The sequence below is a fragment of the Pagrus pagrus genome, assembly GCF_965226575.1.
Source record: "Pagrus pagrus genome assembly, chromosome: 3".
Classification (NCBI taxonomy): Eukaryota; Metazoa; Chordata; class Actinopteri; order Spariformes; family Sparidae; genus Pagrus; species Pagrus pagrus.
Genome location: NC_140187.1, coordinates 18,988,474 through 19,009,033, shown reverse-complemented (window position 1 = coordinate 19,009,033; position 20,560 = coordinate 18,988,474). Strand labels below are relative to the sequence as shown.

The window sequence follows — 20,560 nt, the reverse complement described above, 5'->3', positions numbered from 1 at the left end:
TTTTTATTTATTATTTCTCGGCATTTACATGTTTTCAGAATGACTTGAAACATGACATTTATGTGATACTGCTTGGACAAAAGAAGCATTTGAAAACATGACCCTATACATGTGTTTTCACATGCTTTGGTTGACATCTCTCTGAGATCTTCACCTGTACAAGTTTTTAATGATTAATATATAGATTTGAATGACTCAAACTCTATGTTTAAACCTGCCCCTTTTCACCCACTCTGTGTGTACATTTCACAGAGCCACAGCATAGGTCCCCCTAACTTCAATGTCAAAAGAGGTCAGATCAGCCAGAATAATTACAAACATGATGGTTTGCATATTAAAAAGAGAATACTTTACAAAGATTTCAGGTAAACTGAACAGTAGCACACACAAAACAAATACAAGCAAAAATAAAGCTACATAAGGACATCAAACACGGAGAATACAAATATATAGATATACAAAACACAACATAATGAACATTAAATGGAGAAAAATAATGTAAGTAGTTAAACCCTAACCCTCTGTTTAAAACTGTTTTAAAGCAACCAAGCTTTAAGATTATGCTACATCTCGCGAGATCACTTCGATTCGTCATAATCAAACAAGATTTGAGTAACTAGTGGTGCGGTGGCTGTGGGACTGATTACTAGATCATACAAGGTTCCTGTAGGAACATCAAATATGATTAACAGACTCAAAGGAAGTCTGTAACTACACAAGAAACTATGCACAATTTACACTTCAGTGGCAGGACAGATGTAAGGCTGTGTATCTAATGCTGAACAGTCATTAAAACAAGGTGTACTCATTACATTCAAATGTTCTTATAATCTACAACTTGAAACAATGCTCATCATTCCCTGTGGAAAAAACAATACCAACAAGTCCTTCTTGCTCAGAAGGGAGGGTCAGATAGTGTAACAGCTCCACACCAAACCTTCATACAGTTTGCCTTTTTATTTAGCATACTGTAGGTAGATCACTTATTTTACTCATTTCTTCAGCATATTATTCAGTTCACCACATTTTTTTAGTCACAAGATTAAAACTTTAAATTAACAGCATTTAAACTGAGCCACAAAATCACTCTTCAGGTACTGAAAGTTGTTTGTGTTGACAGCCTCAGTGTGTTGACACACTCAGGTAACAGAAATACTCTGCATGAAATCAAATGCTTTCAGAGGCGGGGGATCCTTAACAGTAACGCTTTTTCTCAGACTGTTGCTAATCCCACAGAGCTCCTGTAGGCACCAGAGCTGTATCCTTTACCTGTATGAACATCTTCATTGTGTTCTTGATGCTATCACTAGGGGGCCCCAAAGTCTAACGCACACGGCTGTGTAAATGTCCGCACCTGCGCACATAAAACAGACAGTGTTTCAATGACTTTCATTTAGCTTAAAGTCCGCATCACAGACCAGAACATAACAGATTGATGGGCTGATAATATTCATATTAATATGAATAAACATCATCATCACCACATGTTGTGTTTTTGAGATAAAATGACATAAATAAAGTCAAGAAGGTTCAGAGCTTAAGAGTAAACGAGATGAAACTTTGAATTTAAAAGATGCGCATTCACCGGATTGGTTGTGACAATTCTTTCAAGGCTATATCTCGGCCAAACGGAGGCCAATCATTTGAAAAGTAAAGCCATTTCAAATGGGAAAACTGCCTGGCGAGTCAGTTTTTGTTGGGAGAGTGTGTCAGGCATAATATTTAGCAAAAAATAAATAAAATTTGGCACCATCAGTGAGACGAGTGTCCGCTGGAGGCCTTTAAATAGCCCTGGAGTTCTATTTCATTGTGTAGCGAGTTGGGGCCACGAAGGTGAGGTGACCCACGCCGAATTCTGGCTCAGTGTGGCGGCTGGTTTCCATCAGTGTGTCCGTGTGTGACCAATATTGATGGCTCCCTGCAAGGGTCCAACACACCGGGCTGAAGTAGTGTGGGAGCCAAGCGGGAGTGAGCTCTGACAAGCTACCGCACAAACTCCACGAGTTTGTGTGTTTTATTGAAGATGGATACACTGAATAACTTATCTAGTGGGATAAATAGGTCCAATACGAGGGATGATAAGTTATTTTACTCATTATCTTAAGCATATCATTGAGTTCACCACGTTCATTTTAGTCCCAAGTTGAATACTGTAACAACATTTACACTGAGAGGCAAAATCACTCTTCAGGTAGTGAAACTTGTCTGTGCGGTACAATGAATACTCTGAAGCTGACCAGGAGGAAAACAGTGAAGTTCAATCAGTGTTAGAGAGCACACGGATGCATCTAGAGGGAAAAGGCAGGGAAAGATCTTAACGTGGTTAGATGAGGATAAGATAAGAAGTTCCTTTATTGATCCCCTTGGAAGAAATTGACAGGTATAACAGGCAGTACAGAGGGAAATAAGTAGCAGCACAAGAGTGAGTCTGAAAAAATAGAGCCAATAATAAGGAGATATTGGAAAGAATAAAATAACGGTTTGAATAAAAATCTAATAAAAAGCATTAGAGTAAAGATAAACATAGGCCTACTATATACAGTAAAGGTCCTTGTATGTAATGACGTGTGCAATATGCAATAATAAATGTGCCTGCGCAAATGTGCAATGTGCGGGTTTCCTGAGATAATTAATAACAGCAGAAGAAAAAACAATCCGTGTTTAAGTGACAGACTGAGTGTGTTTTGTTCTGTTGTCATTTATCATCTCAGCCTTCTGTCATAGTGGCGTCACTGACTGAGTGTTTTGTAATTTTGTCATTCCTAGGCTATTTTCTGCCACCGGACGTGATTATGAAGTCCGTCGCTGTGGCCGGACGATGGATACGCAGAGACCAACGGCACACCACATATTATCCGATTTTTCAGGACCTTGCGGCCGTCATCCGCGATGGCCGAGGGGTTAAAGTTGTTGGCAATTTCACTTCTACTTGCGCGCATGCGCAAAGCCGTGGAGGTCCGCAGGTTGCGCGTTCGAGTCCAGACAGGGACCAGTTCATCTCCAAGCACAAGCTGTACAGGGCATGCGGAACTTGTCCGTGCTGACATTGTAGAAAGGCTCCACTGATTGTAGGTCGGAACAAAAGTTCTGTTTTTAACACAAAGTATCCAAAACTCCTACTTGACTTCAAATATGACTTTGGTTAACGTGAAAGTCATCCATATGAATAATACTTGAGAAAAAGGGCCTGGCCGATTGTCAGGCGCCATATTCAGCATTTTTCTAACTACTGGAATCAGGTTTTTTTTTTTTTTTTTTTAAGTCTGACTGTCGATTAAATACGTTAATTGAAACATGCACTCATTTGGCTCTGACTCAGCATGTTATCCGAAAAGTAACTGGTAACCAAAGTTAATACATTAATGTAGTGATTGAAAAGAACAATATTTGCCTCCAAACGCAGTGGAGTAGAAGGATAAAGTACCAGAAAATGGAAATATTCAAGACACACACACACACACACACACACACACACACATGTTGATTGACCCCTAATCCATTGTATGTGTTGAATCACCAGAAATTGATTTTTTTTAGACTGTAGTTACTAACCAGGATTTTAAAAAGTGAAAGTCCGCCTCACCAATCAGAACATAAGTGATTGATAGGCTGATAATATTCATATTGATATGAATAAACATCATCATCACCACATGTTGTGTTTTTGAGATAAAATGACATAAATAAAGTCAAGAAGATTCAGAGCTTAAGAGTAAACGAGATGAAACTTTGAATTTAAAAGATGCGCATTCACCGGATTGGTTGTGACAATTCTTTCAAGGCTATATCTCGGCCAAACGGAGGCCAATCATTTGAAAAGTAAAGCCATTTCAAATGGGAAAACTGCCTGGCGAGTCAGTTTTTGTTGGGAGAGTGTGTCAGGCATAATATTTAGCAAAAAATAAATAAAATTTGGCACCATCAGTGAAACGAGTGTCCGCTGGAGGCCTTTAAATAGCCCTGGAGTTCTGTTTCATTGTGTAGCGAGTTGGGGCCACGAAGGTGAGGTGACCCACGCCGAATTCTGGCTCAGTGTGGCGGCTGGTTTCCATCAGTGTGTCCGTGTGTGACCAATATTGATGGCTCCCTGCAAGGGTCCAACACACCGGGCTGAAGTAGTGTGGGAGCCAAGCGGGAGTGAGCTCTGACAAGCTACCGCACAAACTCCACGAGTTTGTGTGTTTTATTGAAGATGGATACACTGAATAACTTATCTAGTGGGATAAATAGCCTCAAGTCCAATACGAGGGATGATAAGTTATTTTACTCACTATCTTAAGCATGTCATTGAGTTCACCACGTTCATTTTAGTCCCAAGTTGAATACTGTAACAACATTTACACTGAGCGGCAAAATCACTCTTCAGGTAGTGAAACTTGTCTGTGCGGTACAATGAATACTCTGAAGCTGACCAGGAGGAAAACAGTGAAGTTCAATCAGTGTTAGAGAGCACACGGACACGCTCATCAGACCGCTATGTTAATATTGTGCTGATTATGAAGTCCGTCGCTGTGGCCGGACGATGGATACACAGAAACCAACGGCACACCACATATGGTCCGACTTTTCAGGGCCAGGTGGCCGTCATCCGCGATGGCCGAGGGGTTAAAGTAGCTGGCAATTTCACCTCTACTTGTGCGCATGCGCAAAGCCGTGGAGATCCGCAGGTTGCGTGTTCGAGTCAGACAGGGACCAGTTCATCTCCAAGCACAAGCTGTACAGGGCATGCGGAACTTGTCCGTGCTGACATTGTAGAAAGGCTCCGCTGATTGTAGGTCGGAACAAAACTTCTGTTTTTAACACAAAGTATCCAAAACTCCTACTTGACTTTAAATATGACTTTGGTTAAAGTGAAAGTCATCAATATGAATAATACTTGAGCAAAAGTCCCAAAGTAGGCTATCTGATATTAAATGTACTTAAGAATCAAAAGTAGCCTACTGCAGGTAAAAGTAAATGATACTACGTATCTGTACATGTATGCACATACTGTATACTATCGATTGTCAGACGCCATATTCAGCATTTTTCTAACTACTGGAATCAGTTTTAATTTTTTTTTTTTTTTTTTAATCTGACTGTCGATTAAATACCTTAATTGAAACATGCACTCATTTGGCTCTGACGCAGCATGTTATCTGAAAAGTAACTGGTAACCAAAGTTAATACATTAATGTAGTGATTGAAAAGAACAATATTTGCCTCCAATTGCAGTGGAGTAGAAGGATAAAGTAGCCTACCAGAAAATGGAAATATTCAAGACACACACACACACACACACACACACACACACACAAACATAGGCCTATTGATTGACCCCTAATCCATTGTATGTGTTGAATCACCAGAAATGTATTTTTTTTAGACTGTAGGCCTAGATACTAACCAGGATTTTAAAAAGTGAAAGTCCGCCTCACCAATCAGAACATAAGTGATTGATAGGCTGATAATATTCATATTGATATGAATAAACATCATCATCACCACATGTTGTGTTTTTGAGATAAAATGACATAAATAAAGTCAAGAAGATTCAGAGCTTAAGAGTAAACGAGATGAAACTTTGAATTTAAAAGATGCGCATTCACCGGATTGGTTGTGACAATTCTTTCAAGGCTATATCTCGGCCAAACGGAGGCCAATCATTTGAAAAGTAAAGCCATTTCAAATGGGAAAACTGCCTGGCGAGTCAGTTTTTGTTGGGAGAGTGTGTCAGGCATAATATTTAGCAAAAAATAAATAAAATTTGGCACCATCAGTGAAACGAGTGTCCGCTGGAGGCCTTTAAATAGCCCTGGAGTTCTGTTTCATTGTGTAGCGAGTTGGAGCCACGAAGGTGAGGTGACCCACGCCGAATTCTGGCTCAGTGTGGCGGCTGGTTTCCATCAGTGTGTCCGTGTGTGACCAATATTGATGGCTCCCTGCAAGGGTCCAACACACCGGGCTGAAGTAGTGTGGGAGCCAAGCGGGAGTGAGCGCTGACAAGCTTACCGCACAAATTCCACGAGTTTGTGTGTTTTATTGAAGATGGATACACTGAATAACTTATCTAGTGGGATGAAGAGACTCAAGTCAAAGACCCCAATCACTCAATCCACGTTATCATAAACCAACATAAAACCATACGCAGAGGTGGCCTCCAAATCCCCAGGATCCCAATCTGAGTCAGATCCGAATCAGATCAGATCATCAGAATCAGATTTTTTTTTCATACAAAGCATATTTTTCAATATAGTGCAGCACATGAGCACATTTACTGTAGCACAGCTAACTACACTACAAAACCTCTGATATTTGATTGAAGTAGAAGCAGGTAAAGCAGGTTCTGTCTCCAATGAGCTTTTTATCCTGTTGTGAGGAAACGTCCTGCATCGTCTTTCATTATATAATTTACTACCAAACACACAGTTAAAATACATTCACTGCTAAACTGTGGTGTTGTGGTCTGGTGTATTTGTCCTCCGTGCTGCTCACACAGCTGCTTTACACGCAGCTCGAGGCAGAGAGCTGACTTCCGGTATGTTCACGGAAAAGACCTGACAAGTGTAGCTACTTCCGCCTTTTAGCTTCCTCTCATCACACAGAGAAATGGTAAGACAAATTTGACATTTATGCTGATAAACAGACGCAGGTTAATAGTTACATATATCAGACCTGGTCTATATTAAGTCGTTACCGCTCCTCGTCCGTAATGAAGGCTTAGCACAGCTTCCCTTTAGTCTTTTTTGGGCAGGTAGTTAACTAGCTAGCATGCTAACGTTAGCTTGTCAGCCTCTTAGCTAAAAGGAAAAATATCGGACATAATAGAAAGCTAGGTACTTCATTGTACTTACAGGTGCATACGTATCTGGTGACTCCAAATACAATATAGTATTTATCGAAACGTGTGCGGTTGGTCGTTGTACTGTAGTTAGTTGATGCTATGTGACGATAGACAGAGAGGACACATCTGGTGAACCAAATGAAAATGATGTTGAGACACTCGATGACATTGTGCTGCAGCCGAAGCTTTGAAATGTCTCACAGCTGCATTTGTCAGTTTGTCTGTACTTGTCACAACGTTTAAAATTGTATTGGTTTTGCATTTTGTTTGCTGAGCTACAGTGAGGTTAGATATGAGGTTCAGCTGAACACCATCATCTCATACTGTGTATGAGGCCGACACAAAATCAAATCGGTAGAAATTAAATTGTCAGATTTTTTTAACATAAACAATTTACAGAAACATTTGAATAGAAAACCCTTAAAATGGTTCTTGGGGAGTTGTGACAAAGATACATTACACAACATTAGTTAGAGATATTGGGATATTTTAGTGTTTCACTTGACTGTTGTTTATCCTGTGACATATCTGAATTTTTAATTTGTGTTTTGTGAATATTTTTGGTCGCCGTAAATAATGTGACAGATTTCATTTGACTTTTATGGTGTATCTATGCACACGCATATATGCACCCATATCCCAAAATCCCTAAATAATATTGAGTAGTGTATGCACTAAGTGCTGCATTTTGTAATTGGTAAAGTATATAATCCAGACAGCGGAGCCTGACTGATATTGATACCAACATATCGGCCAATATTTTTAGAAAGACAATATATACATACACACATTTTTTTCAGTGATCCTTCAAATGTGGTTATGAAAATGATAAGTAAGTAATGCAGGCTGAACATTTTTACCTCTTGTTTTAGGGAAAATGACATCGGAGCACTGAAACAGTAAACTTCCCTGTGAATTAAATAGTTCCCATAATCATAACCTGCCCCAAGCATATTTCTGCATTATGTTTTGTACCGGCCGATAATATTGGGCAGGCTCTTGTGTGTATTATGCAATTCATTACTGTTATATAGGCTGTTGATTGACCCGTTGGGCTCTGGAGTCCAAGGGAAAGAAACCCTGCTCACAGTCACAGTCGGACACTGAGTCATTAGTCAAAGGACACTCTCAATTGAAGTGGTTGTGGTAAAAACATCAATGTCTACTATTGTTGTGGCTTTAAGTACTCTTTCAAAATGTCGAGGCTAACTGGACACAAACGCAAAGATCAGAAAAGAAAAATGAAATACGAATAGTGTATTTTGTTTCTATAATGTTACAACCAAGTACAATAGTCGACAGAATTGCCACATATAATAATCACACATTGAGTATGATGTTGGACTCGACTCTTTTTTTTTACTCAATGTGAGCTCATTTATATCTCAAGTAAACATCTACATATTCCAACTGTCAGTGTTGAATCTATGTCTATATAAATTATTGTAATATTCATATTTGTCAGAATTTCATTGATGTTTTGTGACATAATTGACAAAACGTCTTTGCACATATATTATAGAACTTACAAAATCTTGCTTTCCACAACGCCTAGCTTAATGGCAAGCCATTATAACCTATTAGGTAATTTGAGTAAATTTTTGAAATATGTAAACTGGTGTGACACGGTAAGTCGTAGCCTGTGCAGGTTGCCTGCATTCATTTCCATTATCTTGATTTATTATATAGAGAGTTAACTAATCATTTAGTAATGTCAAGAGCACTTTCCTGACGCCATGTTGGAGTCCAGGCTCATTAAGATGATCACAAAGATCTAGTCAGTGACTGCATACTGAACGCTGTCATCAGGTGAAGTGAAACCAGGGAAGAGTGTGTATTTGAAGCTTGTCGATCCACAGACTTCTCACTATCAGTTGCACCTGCCTGCAGATTCAGACATTCTTTTTTTTAGGAATGATAATCATCTACTCTTTCTCGCTCCTCCCACCTCAGACTGCAACCTTACGCCCATACCTCAATGCAGTGCGTGCTACTCTGCAGGCCGCCCTCTGCCTGGAGAATTTCTCCTCTCAAGTGGTGGAGAGACACAACAAGCCAGAGGTGGAAGTACGGTGAGTCTGTCACAGCAACTCTGAGTGTGACTTTGGAGCGATTACAACCAAGCAGTGCATGAAATCTGTGTGTTTCTCCCACTTTTAGGAGTAGTAAAGAGCTTCTCCTCCAGCCTGTGATCATCAGTCGTAATGACAAAGAGAAAGTTCTGATTGAGGGCTCCATCAACTCTGTTAGAGTCAGCATCGCTGTCAAGCAGGTCAGTCAAGCTGCTGCCAACCAATGGTTATGTGTTTTAAACCCTTATACAAACAGATGGTTGCTTAACAACCAGCAATTAATATGATTATGTTAAGATCAGAACTGTATCTGTAACCCTGACTGTTCCTGGGTGCTGCAGGCAGATGAGATTGAGAAGATTCTGTGCCATAAGTTCATGCGTTTCATGATGATGAGAGCAGAGAACTTCTTCATCCTGAGGAGGAAACCAGTGGAGGTAGGTGGGCGTTGAAAATGGGTCTGTCACATTTACAGGGCTCCCACACATACTTGTTTATTCAAGGAAAATAGCCCAAAATATAGACAAGCAAAAATTAAAATGACGCATTCATTTTTTGATGTTGTAAATATTAAAGATAGGCAGGAGTTATGTTTTGTAATGTCCTGAATACACTTGGTTGGAGTTCTTGAATGCACCCTGAATGTTCCAGTTATCTATTAGCCGCAAACGTTTTCCACAAATAGTCAGGAAATGATTTGTTTAAACAGTGAGACCTTTTCAGTTATTAACAGCTACAGTTTACCATCTTCAGCTTATCTTCCTCTTTTGTCATTTCGCAGGGCTATGACATCAGTTTTCTCATCACCAACTTCCACACAGAGCAGATGTACAAACACAAACTGGTGGACTTTGTCATTCATTTCATGGAGGAAATTGATAAGGAGATCAGTGAAATGAAACTGTCCGTCAACGCCAGGGCTCGTATCGTCGCTGAGGAGTTCCTCAAAAATGTGAGTTGTAGTTTTTCTGCATCTTTCTTTTTCTTTATGCTTGAATCGATGCAGCAGCATTTTTATTAAAAGTATTTTAATTGGATACTGCTCTTGGCCATGTTTTTATTTCGTTTTAGTGCTAGAATCTAATGAATCTTAAAGGTGATTAAAGTTATACTGTTATAGAAAAAAGTTACATATTCTTCGTTGTGTTGTAGATGTCCTGAAGCTTAGACATTGTTTCTGTTTCATTTTGCAGTTCTGAGGCAGAGAGAGAAAACCCGGGAATACATTCCTTTTGCAATCTTGGCCGTCACTGTGTGTCGTCACATCACAGGGCAGAGAGGAGGCAAAATATGATCAGCCAAGAGAAAACAGAAGATGTACAGTAAAAATGTACGGGCCAATGTTGTTTTCGCCCTTTAACCTTAAAATATGCCTTTGCTCAAAAATATTGATGCTTGTACATAATGAATATTCACACCAGACCTTTATTTCTGCCTTTCAAACATCAGAAGAAGTCAGGGTAGGTCCTTCAAAAGGATATTTGTAATCAATATTAGTGAGCACAGGGTATTATGGATTTTTTTAAAAATAATTTAAATGTTTTTTAATATATATATTATATGCACATGAATTTGATTTAGCTGTTTTGTCATGATAGACTTTAAACCATGAGGGCAATCAATTGGCGCACAGTTCTTGTTGCGAGTACACAGAGTAAACCCTATTGTAAATGGAAAGAATGGAAATAAATACAATTGCTGGCAGTGAAGAGAAATAAAAAGTTATCTTTGTATTTTAGTGATTTTTTTTATCTGTTGTGGCGTCATGAATCACAAACTGCAGCTGTCTCTAACCCAAACATTGAAGGTTTATTGAGATTGACAGCAAGAGACAAACAAGGCATTTTGAATAAAAACTTCAGTGCAGTATTATACATTATCAAATGTATAATATAACAGAAAGTGTCTAGAGGTCCCCCCCACAAAAAAAATGACATTGTATAATACATACTGATTTTCACACAAAACTCACATCAAACAAACATGCGTGTACAGTTTGCACAGTACCTTTATACTCATACAGGCATGAGCGATTAAAATCAATCAAACGCTGCCTCTTTAAGTGACAGACTTACCACTGAAGATTTGTCATAGCATTTCATTGTAACTCCCAAAGTCCATCCTTTTTGGTTAAAAATGGTGGAATGATGGAAGCGTCCCATCGCTCAGGATTTTGGATTACAGAACAGAAGCTACATTTTAGAGAAAAGTTGCATTTACAACGCTGTTTCCATCTGTTGTGGTGCAAGAAGTTGATCTTCACCTCTGGAATGTTTACTATTTATCTTAACCTTTATGCACTGAGCCAGATGGTTACCCTTTTTAAGATAATTCAGCAACTAGCAAAGAGAAACGTATTTTAAAAACAACTTTCAGCTCACCGTTCAGGGATTAAGGACTGATCAACTGTAGTAGTTAGTCTCCTCACAGTTTTTTGGGGGTTGTGACAGATACATCTTCAGAAACACCGGGGCATATGGCGGTATACACAGTACACAATGTAATATACAGTAGATATTAAATATCATGGAAAAAGATGCTGAAAGTTAAGGGAATATCATCATTTCAATGATAACAGTAGACTCACATATCAAAAATATTGGCGTTTTCCTCACTGGGAGTCGAGCTACAGTAACAGAACAGATGTATAAAAATGGATTACGTTAACGTGAAAGTGCTTTACAGTTTTGAGTCAGTTCGAAGGAAAATGCTCTTCTCTCCGTGTCAGCGAAGAAGCTGCCATGGTGGGCAGTGGAACGGCACCGTTCTCATAATGCTGTTCAGGGGTCCAAACAGGAAGTCGGACGAGGTCTCAGCTGGAACAGGAAGTGTAGGAGATTAGAAGTGAGCTGGGACAGTTTGCAGAGCGTCGTCTGTGGTTCGCTGCACATTCACATTCTGAAACAGTGATGAGAGGAGAGGACGGAGTTATTATCCTACATCACTCATCTGATATTTACAAATCAGACTTTTGTTAATTCAGTAATCCTTTCTATTCATATCGGTTAACAGTAAAATGACTCTGATAGCTTTTAGTTTATTAAAAGCAGAATTCATGTTTTCATCGTATTCAGAGATTGTATATAAGAACAGACCTTCAAGGTGCTGTGAAGACGTTAAAACATGCTCGTGGCTCAGAGTCATTTTGTGTCACAAATCTATTTAAATGATCAATTTCAGACAAGTACAGAAGAAAGCATTTTACTGTAGATAACTACTCACAAATTAAACCTCCACTGACTTATGTGAAATATAAAGAAGTTATAGAGACACTGTATTGTTTGAATGCAAAGCAGCTTTGTCAACATCACTGATGTTTCCAACAACAAAAAAGTAACCAGAGAAAGAGAAGAGGTTTGTTTCAATTCAGAGTTTTATATTGACAATGAGTAAACCTTGACAAAGACAAAAAAAAAAAAATGGAAAAAAAGTTACATTTTATTAAATAATCTAAGCATGTGCGTTATCCATGAAACAGATGAACACTATTAGTAATGATTTCGTAGTTGTACATCTTGATTCAAGTGGAGGTCTAGTGATGAAAGCTTTAAAGACAGTTTTTTTGGGTCGGTATCACAGATTAACCCTTCACATTTATAACAGTAAACATGTTAACAGAGACAAAGTTATCTTAAAATAAAACATATAAAATGATCATGTTCGTCAGTTTGTGTTGTATGTTGAGGTTAAATGTATTTGTCACACGTGTCACTTGTATACAATTTAAAAAAAAACAGCAAGGTTACATATTAAACGATTTACACAGCTTTATGCTAACAGGAAACACAATCAAGGTCACATTTATTATTAAAAAATGCCCAATGTTGGAAAATTCATGGTATTTAAAGACAGATTTACAAAATAATATTATGAAATATTATGAAAAACATTTATTCACTCACACACACACACACACATACACACACTTGTACTTCTATACTTGTGAGGAGCTTCACTGACAACGTATTCGACCCTCACACAGCGCTGTCCTAAAAAATGTCCTACATCTATAAGAAAAATTGGTCCTCACAAATATCGACATACAAGTACAAACACACACACACACAGCTGAGTGATTTGTCCTGGTTTCCAGTTTTGTTTCCTACAAAGATGTAAAACTGAGGAAAATACGGTGGCTCTGAAAGCTCAACTCACTGCAACTTAATAAAACACATGCAAATGTTTTCTCATCTTTTAATTAACATCCTGATGGCATGTAATGATAATATTTTTATACTAATGATAACTTAGTAGTGGAGAAGGGGTAGGCTTTATTAAGTGTACACTTCGTCCTACTCCTTCTCACACATGGAAATTGTGTTTTTTTGAGAATTTCCAGATTGAATTGTTGTATAATTTTAGTATTCTTTCCATTTTCATTTTGTTGTTCTTGACTTATTTTTAAAAGCTTTTGGTTTACTGTTGGTTTCTTTGTTTTTACAAATATGTAATATGTTCAAAATAAAAACATCTATAATTCTGATATTATTTCATATATTTGCTGTAAATGTCCTTTTGCTGATTACTCGCTTACCAAGAGTTATGTAATCAGAATGATAAACATATTGATTTATGAAAAGTAAACAAATTTCTGTTGTTTTCAGTACAACTTGCAGCATTTTTTTTCTTTCTTGTGTTTAGTCTCTGCATGTGTTTTCTTAAGCTGCAGTGTGTTGAGCTCTCCAGGCCACCATAGAGAAAGACCTGAGAGAAGAAAAACAGCATGATTCTGCTCCCAATGGGAGACAAAAATGAAATGAGAAAAAAAAAAATAACAATGACTCATAACAGCATGGAGGCAGGAGGTGATATCTTGGTTGTTGTCAGGGATCACAAGTGGACGAAGACTGAACACTGACAATCTGCCACGTGTGACACGTTTACATTTTCTGTGCGATAAGACAAGAGGGATCAGCACTGACTGCTGGGCCTGCTTCAGATGGGAGATGAAGACTAAATACGATGGAAAACTCCACAGATATCACCAAAGACAGTCACACAGAGCTCTGACAGGTGAACCGTTTACTGCGAGACATCCTCCCGACTGAGTCACAGATGAGTTGGAGGTAAAGCGCAGTGAGGTGAGTTGTCTACGTCGTCTGCTGAGAGACATTTCTGTGTGCTGCCTGGGATACCTACCTCTGGTCTGTCTCTGTGTGTGTTCACAGAGTCCACGCCTAAATAGACAGACTCCACTTTACATCCTGAGTGAGAGTAAACAAAACAAGGATTATTATAGTTAGGTCAAGTGGAAAAACAAAATGTAAGTTATGCTTTTACGTTTCAGACAAAATGATGCTACAAAATCTCAGGGAGGCATTTTTGGGGAACTTAACATGCAAGAACAACGTAGCTTATCACAATATGAGCAGAAAAAGTGACAGAACTCACCATAAGCCATGGGGGTCAACTTCAACACTGTGTGCAAAGGGCACTTGAGATAAGGCAACTCTTCTGTGGAGGTAGAGATAGAAAGTTATGAAACATCTTGTTAAGTTCAGGGTCAAGGTTAACAGCATAACTTCTTTTAAAGGATAAATTCATCCAAAAATGAAAATTCAGTCTTTATCTACTCGCCCCCATGCCGATGGAAAGTTAGGTGAAGTTTTGTAGTTCACAAAACATTTCTTGAACTTCCCAGTAAAAAAGTGTTGCAGCATTCTATTAAACAACTTAAGATGACAAGGAATCGTTTTGAAACGTCAAAAACAACCTCCAAAATACAGAAAATGGCTCCAAACAGCTCATCCAGGGTAATCCAAGTCTCCAGAAGCCCTGAGATCCCAAATTGGTTTGAAAAAGTCATTATTTCACCCTCTTAAATGACAAAATCTTCACCTTAGCTGCTAGGCTAAAGCATTAGCGCTGTCTGAAATGGTTGCACGAGCTTCACCGAGCAGCTTCCAGAGACTTGGATTATGTTGGATGAGATGATGTATGAGACATTTTAGTCCCCCATCTACTTCAGTCTACTACTCAAGAAGAATGCTGCAACACTTCTATAAAGCTCTAGAAGTATTTTGCAAACTAAAAAACTTCACTTGTCTTTCTATCAGTAGATAGAAAAAATAATAATTTTTGGGTGAATTTATCCTTTAAGGCTGGAGCACATAACATTTTAATGCATTCCAGTTAAGATATATAAAAGAAAACAAAAAAAACAATGAGAAATGTTCATACACTTGTTTGTCACCTACTGTGAGTCCTTCATACCTGCAGTCTTGTCCAGGAAATATGCAAGAAAACAGCGCATGACGGCCTGGTGACAAATGACCAGAACGTTCTCCTGTCTCTCCAGCTCCATCATCACAGGCTCCAGTCGCTGCACCAGATCTTCATAAGACTGACGGAGGAACGCAGACAAGTCAAAAACACACACTTCTCAGGACACAAACAAAACAATTCACCCCTGGAAAAAGAGTAATGAGACATCTAGAATCTCACTCTCACCTCTCCTTTTGGATAGCGGTAGCGGTACTTGTCTTGGTCCCTCAGTGCAAACTCCATGGGGTAATGCTCTTGGATCTCCTCATACATCATTTCCTCACACACACCCTTTGTAAAGAGGGGAGAAGATGTGTTTAGGTTGAGTAAACAAACACTTAAGAGACATTTGTTTTAATGAAAACAACAACAGACATACAGCATCTATTTCGTTGAGAGACTTCCACTGTTCGTACGGCACTTCCAGGCACTCGGCTGTCTGGATTGTTCTCTTCATCTGGCTGGTCCAAACTTTCAGATCTTTGATGTTCTGGTCCTGGATGAATTTCCCCAGACGTTTGGCAAACTAGAGTGTAAGAGGCCATTGAAGAAACGTATTTCAAATCCAATGAGAACAATGATTTTTCTCAAACAACCATACCAACACATATTCTGGACTACAATTAAACTCATGATATAATCACACACCTCTTTTCCTCTGGCAGACAAGCCAGAGTCTCCTCCGATCCGTCCCTTGATGTTGAGGTCACTCTCGCCGTGGCGACACAGGTAGATGGAGCGTGGTGTAATGTGAATGTTCATCAGGTAGTAGACGATTCGGCTCTGGATGTGGTCGAGGACGCGGTTCACCAGGTAACGACGGCCCACATCCATGATCTTTATGTAGGACAGATCCCTGGAGCGAGAGAGTCAAGTCAACCATCTGTGATCTTACAGAGGTAGTTTAATCTGATCGAAACGTGTATCCTCACCTGTCCAGAACCTCGTCCAGAGGCTGGTAGGAGGACTCGTAACATTTGATCCTCTTCATGAAGTCCTCAATGGCCTCCTCTGTGTTACAGTGGCTGTAGTCTGGGCTGCCCAGTTTAACTTGCTGTGAAGAGAGAAACACAGGAAGACGATGTGAGCAGAGTAAAGAGGAAGTCAGCTGTCTGACAATGCTTTTTTTTGTTTGTATGTTTACATCTGAGACAGAGCTCTCAAGTCTTCTTGGTCTACACCTCGATTCAGATTTCATATCACCAGATTGTTTTTACGGTAAACTTCCAGTGTGAAAACGCCCAAAACATTCATGTTGTGAAACTCTGCATTGTCACACTATCACAGGAAGGAAGAGTGAATTTGTCTATGGCAAGTAGTCTTATGTCAACATTTTCAAAATAAATACGGTACATTGTTTGCTTATTCCATTGCAAATGATTTAACCTGTACATATTAAAAGAGACAAACCTTACCACAATATTTTGTGCAATGACATCTGGGTCCTCACACACAGACTCCACAAAAAAGACCTGGATTGACAAGACAGTAAAGTAAACTTGAAGGTCGTCAAGTCAAAGTGACTGACTGAATCTGACACTAAGCTGCCTTATTTATATACCTTGAAGCCATTCTGCTCAGCGAACTTTACGATGGTCGATCTTCTTTCTCTTGTTGTATTTGTGGCATCAAAAACCTGAAACAGCAGGACAAACACACTGCATAAGCAGCTCGGATGTACAGTACATATACTGATATTATGATCATTTAACATGGAGAACTGAGGGACAGCGCCGAGGACTCACCGCCACCTGTCCTCCTTCGACACTGAGGTACTGCCGAACATCATTAAGTGCCGCCAACGCACACTGACTGTAAAAAGATTGCAGACACAGAGTCAGTGTACTGAGAGATTTGTAACCAACATCGACTGCTGATTTCTTTTTCAGACATGCTGTCACTAGATGGCAGAAGGGAACTTTACAACAACAGCTTGAGTTTTCTAACTTGCAGCAATTTTTAATCCTGGTGGCTTTTTGCAGAGTGTATGTGAAGCAGGATTTTTGATAACTGAAATAACTGAATGCTCTTTTCACTCAGTTTTTGACTTAGGATTGAAAACATGAAACATGACACCGCTTCTGGTAGAGGAAATAAAGTGTATATCACTGTGCTCAATCATGTGCCATGGAGAGCCAAAAGTCTGCAGGCTTTCACCTCAGCAGGTGATCCGTTTCACAGATGAGCTGCTCCGGTCTACTTGAAGGAGTTTTTAAATCAGTGTGTGGAGTCATGGTTGGCCAACCTCGCGTGAAATCAGCTGACAGTGAGAGAAGTCCGCGTAGACTTACCGTCTGATTTTTAAGCCCTCTTCATTATCTGGACGGAAGAACTCGAAGGACTTGTAGATCTTCAGACACTCCCTCCGGTACTGGCCAACATTGAACTCTGTTACGGATGAAAATTATGCAATTTTAAGACTGAAGATTAGCTGGTTTATACTGTAAAGTTTGTGTGAGTGTGTGTGTGTGTGTGTGTGCGTAGCAGGTACCTTTGGTTGGCACGCCTATCCAGTTTAAGTAGCGTGTGAGCTTCTTTGAAATGTAGGTCTTCCCTCGGGCTGGAAGTCCAACAGTCACGATGAGGGTCGGGCAGTTGGTCATGCACACTGTGAGAGAGAGAAACAGATTTTTAATGGATTTAACTCACTTCTCACACATTACATTTGCTGAACATGGCTTGTCAACACTTCTCCATTCTGCAAGAGTTTAATTAGTCTTCAAGGTTGCTCATAATTACACTAGACAGTGAAAACACTTCAGCTCACTGTGTGTGACAGTGACACACATTACTATGACAGAAAAACCAAGCCAGAGAGCAGAGACATGATTACAACAACTGAAACCGCGAACTGATGGGGGAAAAAACCAGCCACATGCTTCTCTAGACACTGAGACGTCTTATCAGCATTTTGGATTTTTGTCCTATCGGCGCTTCGAGAGAATGAGAAAAGACGAAGGCCCGACAAATAAAGAAATCTGTGAATAAAAGGACGAGTTGTGCGTGTACACAGCAGAGGGAAAATCAGGTCAGAGACACGCTGGGTAATTACAGGCAGCAACATGCTGTAAAACAACAAAGGTCAGGTTTGAACACTGCAGCGACCAACTACACTTCACTGAACCACCTGAAAGCAAAATCTTGAGGCTTTTATCTGAATCAAACCTGCTGATATTCAGGACTTTTGACAACTTCAACATTTTGATATTTGTCAAACAAACAAAATAACTTGATTATTATTATAGTCATGGCTTTTAGTAAGTTGTAAATTTTAGCTCATCTATTTATATTTTGGTATTCATACACAATTGGTTAGTCATGTACTGATAAGGAAAGTATAGCTAATGTTGTGTGGGTTTAAGAATTAATAAATATATAAACATTGAAATAAAGACCAGAGCTTCTTTTAGATTTTTATAAATATTTCAAAATGTATGTTAAACATTATTTGAAGTAGGCAGTTCTTTTCTCCTGTGTTTTGGATTGGATCTGTGTAGCTTTTTATTGTAATTACTTTGTTGAAAACTGTCATTTTTAATACACTAGTTGAACGGTTTTGGCTCAAACTGTCCAACTCCTGCCTATTGAAAAAGACAAATTCTCCACATATCCCTGCAGGACAGCATCTTCCTGCTGTCACCTAGACAAGGGGTTTTGGACTGATGTCGAAGGAGACTATATGGAGGCAAAAGATGTTTAAAGGGGAGAAAAGTTGAAGAAAGTGAGGCGTTTCAGTGCCAGGTGCAGGATGTCTGGACCAGCAGTAGCCGAACCATCAGAGCTTGACTCAGCAAAACCAAGCCGACCTGCAGAGAGAGAGCAAACCAGACTGAGAGAATCCGGCTGAAATAAAAAGCAGCTGCTCACTGGCACGTCCAGCCTAACACAATCAGACATGTTGGCTGGGAGTGCTGCTGGTCCCGGGTAAATTGATGCATCTGGGTCATGTGTGTGTCATAGGGTCCAATTTAATTACAGCCACTTATTCTGCTCAAGTTTACCTCCACGCATGTGATATTAGAGGAAAAACGAGCCATATAAGCTGAGCATGATGCAACATTACCACGCACCGAAAGGCATCGAGGATGATCAGCACTTTATTAGTGCGCAACATCTGAAAACACCGCGCGCTGATGCCACACAACGGAATATGTCCAGAGACAGGCTGGGAGCAGGAACACATGTCTGAAATAAAGCAACTATGAATAAAAAAGAAAGAATATCAGCAGATGCCCGACATCACCACCCTGTCACATCCTTTGCGGCACTTGCCGGCCAGCTGCCCGCATCTTACCCCGTCTCTGAGCTATGTGCCCGTTTCTGCACGCCGGCATCCAGATCTTCCTGAGCGGGTTCTGGGTGAGCTCCCGCGGGGAGGGGTCCAACATGTACTCCTCGTTGTCTAACATCCTGGAGGTGGTGGATGATCAAGCTTAGCCTGCTACTGTTAAAGTGAGGCGGTGGGCTACAGCCCTGGCAGTCTGATTCAGCAGGCTGCAGGGGGGAGGATGTCACAGATCAGCTGAGAAACAGCAGTTTCTTATTACCGTAAGTGACCGGGGACTGCGCACAGCGGAGTCAGGGAGGAAAACAAGGAGCCGTGTACAGGATGTAACTTTGCATTGCCAGCATTTCTGTCGTGTTGTTTCATGTTGCAGTGCTATGCCAGGGACTTATCACGGGGTTGTTTACGTTTGAAATTTTCAGCACACTGGGAAGGCACTTTATGTTTACTCAAAAGATAAGTAGAGACAATGATCCTGTACTCAATGTAGCACATACTAAGCCTACTAGCTTTTCCAAATGTAAATGTAATGGAAAGTGTCTAGTCCATGCTGTCAAATCAAAGAGATAAACACAAGCATTCACAATTAACCAGTATGTAAAAAGAGTTGGTCAATGTTCACAGAAACATACCTGTAGCTAATGGTTTTTGTTGTCTTTTTATTGAACATGATTGTTGTTGTTTTTTTTTATAAAACATTGTGTTTTTATTGTCTTCTTACTGCACATTTTCTTTTTCTTGTCTTTTTTATTGAACACTTTGCTTTTGTTGTCTTTTTAATCAAACATTTTGCTTTTTTTGTCTTTATACTGCATATTTTGTTTTTCTTGTCTTTTTTACTGCACACGTTACTGAACTTTCGGTGCTCTCAGCAGTTCCTTGAATCCCTTTCCTTAATGTTTTCCCAAATATTTCCAGGACAAAGCACACATCCAGATCCAGACTCTTTCTAAGAAAACACGTTTTTAAAAATTACCGTAATGACGCGGGGCGGAAAAGCAGATGTCGGAAGAAAAACAAGCGTACAGCTGTTCACATGTAGCACACATGGGCTGTGAATGCAACTGAGAAGTGAACCAATCACAGAAGAGAAGACGGGCCCAGCAGCCAATAGGA

General features: G+C 39.7%; 2 protein-coding genes across 4 annotated transcripts; one reads left to right on the top strand and one right to left on the bottom strand.

The window, feature by feature from the left end:
- The first annotated feature begins 6,494 nt into the window (after positions 1-6,494).
- Positions 6,495-10,626, top strand: arpc4 (actin related protein 2/3 complex, subunit 4). Its single transcript, XM_084349532.1, has 6 exons — positions 6,495-6,591; positions 8,777-8,895; positions 8,984-9,095; positions 9,237-9,332; positions 9,677-9,847; positions 10,089-10,626. Exons 1-6 carry the CDS (start codon positions 6,589-6,591, stop codon positions 10,092-10,094), a joined length of 507 nt encoding a protein of 168 aa, XP_084205658.1. The 5' UTR covers positions 6,495-6,588; the 3' UTR covers positions 10,095-10,626.
- A 59-nt stretch (positions 10,627-10,685) lies between these two features.
- pfkfb4b (6-phosphofructo-2-kinase/fructose-2,6-biphosphatase 4b) lies at positions 10,686-19,674 on the bottom strand. Of its 3 annotated transcripts, none has more exons than XM_084349527.1 (14): positions 19,454-19,674; positions 17,651-17,767; positions 17,451-17,547; positions 16,905-16,971; positions 16,721-16,795; positions 16,575-16,631; positions 16,092-16,213; positions 15,808-16,015; positions 15,539-15,685; positions 15,346-15,450; positions 15,109-15,238; positions 14,287-14,349; positions 14,035-14,099; positions 10,686-11,711 (listed from the first exon to the last, which is right to left on the bottom strand). In XM_084349527.1, exons 1-14 carry the CDS (start codon positions 19,566-19,568, stop codon positions 11,676-11,678), a joined length of 1,404 nt encoding a protein of 467 aa, XP_084205653.1. In that variant the 5' UTR covers positions 19,569-19,674; the 3' UTR covers positions 10,686-11,675. The 3 variants fall into 3 exon arrangements, with proteins under 3 accessions (XP_084205653.1, XP_084205652.1, XP_084205651.1); XM_084349526.1 differs by having other exon boundaries at positions 10,686-11,793; positions 19,454-19,673; XM_084349525.1 differs by lacking the exon at positions 10,686-11,711 and having other exon boundaries at positions 11,807-14,099.
- Between the last annotated feature and the right edge of the window lie 886 nt (positions 19,675-20,560).